Source organism: Chiloscyllium plagiosum, unplaced genomic scaffold (assembly GCF_037043375.1).
Source record: "Chiloscyllium plagiosum isolate Xiang-an unplaced genomic scaffold, Cpla_swu_hap1 HiC_scaffold_32, whole genome shotgun sequence".
Classification (NCBI taxonomy): domain Eukaryota; kingdom Metazoa; phylum Chordata; class Chondrichthyes; order Orectolobiformes; family Hemiscylliidae; genus Chiloscyllium; species Chiloscyllium plagiosum.
Window position 1 is genome coordinate 43,183,789 of NW_028270170.1, and position 6,000 is coordinate 43,189,788.

The window sequence follows — 6,000 nt, forward strand, 5'->3', positions numbered from 1 at the left end:
GAATTGCACATAATACTCAAGCTGTGGTCTCATCAGCATTTTATACAGTCCTAGCATAACCTCCCTGCTCTTAAACCCCTCGGCTAATAACAGCAAGGACGCTATAGATCTTCTTAATCGCTATATACACCTGTTCTGATGTCTGAAGGACCAGTAGACTTGCACACCAAGGTCCCTTTCATCCTCGGTGCATCTCGAGGTCCTACTGCTCATCATGGAATCCCTTGTCTTATTTGCCCTGGCCAAGTTTATCAAAAAGGGTTAAGAAAAGTTAAATCAGGAAATGTTGTTTGATTTCCGTAGGTGAAGAGTGAACAACTACAACTCTTTACATAATTAATTTTCTTCCAAAAAAAAGCAAAATTTAGAGCATTAGGGCTTGAATCACATGTATCTTTGAAGCAAGCAATATTTAACACATAAAGGAGCATTGTTTCCAACGGTATCATTATTTTTACTTTTTAGCAAATGAAGATCCCCACTTGCTGAATTTAAGATCATCAGCCAGTGAGGGTTAGAACATAGAACATAAAACATAGACGAATACAGCGCAGTACAGGCCCTTCGGCCCTCGATGTTGCGCCAATCCAAGCTCACCTAACCTACACTAGCCCACTATCCTCCATATGCCTACCCAATGCCCGCTTAAATGCCCATAATGAGGGAGAGTCCACCATTGCTACTGGCAGGGCATTCCATGAACTCACGACTCACTGAGTAAAGAACCTACCCCCCCTTAATTTAAAGCCATGCCCCCTTGTAATAGCTGACTCCATACGTGGAAAAAGATTCTCACTGTCGACCCTATCTAAACCCCTAATCATCTTGTATACCTCTATCAAGTCACCCCTAAACCTTCTTTTCTCCAATGAAAACAACCCCAAGTGCCTCAGCCTTTCCTCATACGATCTTTCTACCATACCAGGCAACATCCTGGTAAACCGCCTCTGCACCCGTTCCAGTGCCTCCACATCCTTCCTATAGTATGGCGACCAAAACTGCACACAATACTCCAGATGCGGCCGCACCAGAGTCTTATACAACTGCAACATGACCTCAGTACTCCGGAACTCAATTCCTCTACCAATAAAAGCCAGTACGCCATATGCCTTCTTCACCGCACTATTTACCTGGGTGGCAACTTTCAGAGATCTGTGTACATGGACACCAAGATCCCTCTGCTCATCCACACTACCAAGTATCCGACCATTAGCCCAGTACCCCATCTTTTTGTTACTCTTACCAAAGTGAATCACCTCACACTTAGCTACATTGAACTCCATTTGCCACCTTTCTGCCCAGTTCTGCAGCTTATCTATATCCCGCTGTAACCTGCCACATCCTTCCTCACTGTCTACAACTCCAACGACTTTCGTATCATCCGCAAACTTGCTCACCCAACCTTCTAACCCCTCCTCCAGGTCATTTATAAAAATGACAAACAGCAATGGTCCCAAAACAGATCCTTGCGGAACACCGCTAGTGATGGCACTCCAAGATGAACCTTTGCCATCAACTACTACCCTCTGTCTTCTTCCAGCCAGCCAACTCCTAATCCAAACCTCCAACTCACCCTCAATGCCATACCTCCGTATTTTTTGCAGTAGTCTACCATGGGGAACCTTATCAAACGCCTTACTAAAATCCATATACACCACATCTACCGCTTTCCCCTCGTCCACCTCCTTAGTCACCTTCTCAAAGAATTCAATAAGGTTTGTGAGGCACGACCTGCCCTTCACAAAACCATGCTGACTATCCTTGATCACATTATTCCTATCCAGATGTTCATAAATCCTATCCCTTACAATTCTCTCTAAGATTTTGCCCATAACAGAAGTGAGACTCACCGGCCTATAGTTACTAGGGTTATCCCTACTCCCCTTCTTGAACAAGGGAACTACATTTGCAAGCCTCAAATCTTCTGGCACTACTCCTGTAGACAACGAGGACATAAAAATCAAGGCCAATGGCTCTGCAATCTCCTCCCTTGCTTCCCAGAGAATCCTAGGATAAATGCCATCAGGCCCAGGGGACTTATCTATTTTCACCCTTTCCAGAATTTCCAACACCTCTTCTCTACATACCTCAAAGCCATCCATTCTACTTAATTGTGACTCAGTATTCACATTGACAACAATGTCATGTTCCTGATTGAACACTGACGAAAAGTATTCATTCAGTGTCTCCTCAATCTCTTCAGCCTCCACATGCAACTTCCCACTACTATCCTTGACTGGACCTATTCCTACCCTAGTCATTCTTTTATTCCTGACATACCTATAGAAAGCCTTAGGGTTTTCCCTAATCCTACCGACTAAGGACCTTTCATGTCCCCTCCTTGCTGCTCTTAGCTCTCTCTTCAGGTCCTTCCTGGCTACCTTATAACTCTCAATCGCCCCAATTGAACCTTCACGCCTTATCTTTACATAGGCCGCCCTCTTCCATTTAACAAGGGATTCCAATTCCTTATTAAACCACGGCTCCCTCACACGACCCTTTCCTCCCTGCCTGACGCGTACATACTTATCAAGGACACTCAATAGTTGCTCCTTGAATATCAATTACGCCCTTGCCTTGAAGCTTACTTTTCCAAGCCACACATCCTAAGTCATGCCTCACAGCATCATAATTTCCCTGCCCCCAGCTATAACTCTTGCCCTGTAGTGCACACTTATCCCTCTCCATCACTAGAGTAAAAGTCACCGAATTGTGGTCACTGTCCCCAAAGTGCTCACCTACCTATAATTCTAACACCTGGCCTGGTTCATTACCCAGAACCAAATCCAGTATGGCCTCACCTCTTGTTGGCCTATCTACATATTGTGTCAGGAAACCCTCCTGCACACATTGGACAAACACTGACCCATCTAACGAACTTGAGCTATAGCTTTCCCAATCAATATCAGGAAAGTTAAAGTCCCCCATAACAACGACCCTATTACTCTTCTCTTGAATCATCCTCGCAATCCTTTCTTCTACGTTTCTAGGACTATTAGGAGGCCTGTAAAAAACTCCTAACAGGGTGAGCTCACCAACCCAGGTTGTTGTAAGTTTACTGATGATCTGGAAACAGACAAAGCCAAACAGCTACATTCTGATCCTGGGTTGTCTTTCATCCTAAATGTCAATAAAATTTGTTCCATCGCATGCTAAGATGAATGCAATATAATGCTCCTTTCTATCACTCTCAGAGTTGAACAATGGTGTGTTGCTAACAACAGGTTTGTTGTGATTGCATTACAATCACTGTTGGAACTTACTGTTGTCAGAACAGTTTGTTCTTTAGTCTGATATATCACAGTTATCTTCAAAATTGGCTGTGAATTTTATGTAAATTCCCCACTCCACACATATAATACTGTGCTGATTACTTGACGTGTCTACCATGGGTTACCCAGAGATAGATTCGGCTGTACTAATGGACCTACACTGTGATACACAAAGGACATTCTAAAACTGTAACCAAATTAACAAATTTTCAATATTTATAATGTCATCTAATCTCTTGATTGGGATACAAATACATTCCAACTGAACTGATCAGCAGTTTTTTTTTGTTTACATTTCATTTGTCTGCTTTAGGTCTGTCCTTCCTTGTCAAATCACTGGCTAATTCACTGCCTGACTATCTCACCTTCTGTTTGGCTAGCTCACTGTCTTGACTCACTGTCTTCACTCTAACTGACTTTCTGTCTAGCTCACTGTTTGTCTGTCTCACTGTCTGTCTGGCTAGTTAACTGTCTGTCTGGTTTACTGTCTGTTTGTCTCACTGTCTGTCCAGCTAGCTCACTGTCTTTCTGTCTGTCTCCTTGTCTGCCTGGTTAGCTCACTGTCCGTTTCCCTGTCTGTTGGCTAGCTCACGGTCTGTCTGTCTCACTGTCTGGCTAGCTCACTATCTATCTGTCTGTCTGGCTAGCTCACTTTCTATCTGTCTCACTGTCTGTCTGTCTCACTGTCTGTCTGTATGTCTCACTGCCTGTCTGGCTAGCTCACTGTTGGTCTGTCCCATTGTTTAGCTAGCTCATTCTCTGTCTGTCTCACTACCTGTCTGTCTGGCTAGGTTAATGTTGGTCTGTTTCACTGTCTGCCTGGCTAGTTCACTGTCTGGCTGGCTGGCTAGCTCATTGTCTGTCTGGCCAGTCTTACCTAACTGTCGCACTATCTTTGCTGGTTGGTGCACCTGCTTTTCCCTGTCTATCACAGACAGAATTTAGACTCCCAATATAGGTAGGGATCTGAGGGTGTGCTGCACTGTCTGCAATGCTCCTTCTTCAATGTCAGGTCAAACTGAGAACTCAGCTGCCCTCTCAGGTGGGTGCAATAACAAAAATTACATTTGCACTATCATGAGAAAGTTACTTCCAGTGTCAATATTTATCTTAAAACTGACATCACTGGAACAGACATTATGTTTATGATGGCACTGCTGTTTGTGGAATGATGCTATGCACACTCTGGCTGCTGTGTTGGGTACATCACATCTGTAACTGCAGGCTAAATGCTTCCTTGCCTAGTTTGGGACAAGGCTGAGGTTGTGCTAGATGATGTATAGATGTTTTCTTTTCTCTCCGAGGTTCCCGGTCTAAAGCTTGCCCCACTCGCTTTGTTCTCCTTCCACACCGTCCACGAGGCCCCCTTTCCCCTTTCCAAGCTGTGACCATGAGCTCGGCTAGGAGCTCTGGCCACCTGCTCAATGCTAGCAGGGTCTGGGGGGGAGCAGTATTTGAGACAGAGGGTGCCAGAAGCACCTATGGTGAGACACAGTTCTGGCCAACGCTGGTCGATCTCAAACCTCTCCACACAGACCCTGCTACCAGAATCTAGAGTCTCTCTTATTGCCTCCTGTGTATATTTATTCCAGGACCTGACCAGCACCTGACTTTATTGTAAAGTCTAAATTTAGATAGATTCCAAAATCTCCAAGTTGTCAGCGTTAAAACAGAATTTAAACAATAACCATTATAGAGACAGAGAGAAACATATTTCCTAGTTGGTATCCTAAAGAATTGAAAACTGATATAAAGGACTATTTATTTTTGTAAAAGCTCTATTCTTCCAAACTGCAGTATGCAATAAAACGGTGAGTAACACTATTTCTGGGTTTTCGGCTTTGTTCTTTTTTCCAGGTACTTACAGACACGGTGCAAAAACTGAATACGAGTAAAGGGCTTGCTGGACACTTCATGTTGTTTCTGATTCTCCAGGAACGAGCGAGAGAGAGAGAAGAGCTGGTTAGGAGCAGCCTTAATCCACCGGTTGAGTCTTTGGCTGACAGTCCACATGTAGCGGCTCCCTGGCGAAGTAACGGGCACTGTCAGCAGCAGCCCCGGACTGCTCAACTCCAGCCCTGAACAGTGAATGAGCAGGCGACGAGTCTCAGAGCACTGACTGAGTCTGCAGCGATCCCCGAGATTGTTCAACACATTGCAAACGTCGCCAGTTTCAATTTTACCCGTGACTGGATTAAAGTGCCCCTATTTCCCCTCCCTCTGGTTTGGAACAATCGGAGGGACGGATTGTTACACCATCCCCCGTACAACTTAATTCCAACCACACCTCCCTCCACCTTCCACCTGCCTCTTGCCTCCTGCTCATTGCACATTCAATACCGTCACTCCCTCGGTCTTCGCTGATGTGTACGATAAATTCCTGTCCGCGCTAATGATGAAATCAGGGTTTTAGGCATTGATACTGACAAAATACCAAAACCTGGGATGGAATGATCCTCCGGGTGAAGTGAGGCTGGAGTCTTGACTGAGACCACCTCATCACAAGCTGTTCGTAACATTGTCACAACTCCGATTGTTTTGAAATAAAGCAGACCAACCCTGACAGGAGCATATTCCCTGAAGTCCTCTCTGTCCCTTCCTATGTATTAGGTGATCTGACCCATCACATTATGCTTCGACCTCAAATAGTAAGGAGGACAGTGCAGAATATTAGAAAGACACATAAATTGGTGGAGTGGGTGGACAGGTGAGAAATAAGATTCAATAC

At 44.7% G+C, this 6,000-nt stretch overlaps 1 protein-coding gene across 1 annotated transcript in view; it reads right to left on the reverse strand.

The window, feature by feature from the left end:
- The window catches only part of LOC122539683 (vasoactive intestinal polypeptide receptor-like), a 149,972-nt gene extending 144,507 nt beyond the window's left edge, over positions 1-5,465 (reverse strand). Inside the window, exon 1 of the mRNA XM_043674671.2 lies at positions 5,138-5,465. Within this exon, the coding sequence (XP_043530606.2) occupies positions 5,138-5,188 (51 nt within the window). The 5' untranslated portion in view covers positions 5,189-5,465. The remainder of the gene's footprint in view (positions 1-5,137) is intronic.
- Between the last annotated feature and the right edge of the window lie 535 nt (positions 5,466-6,000).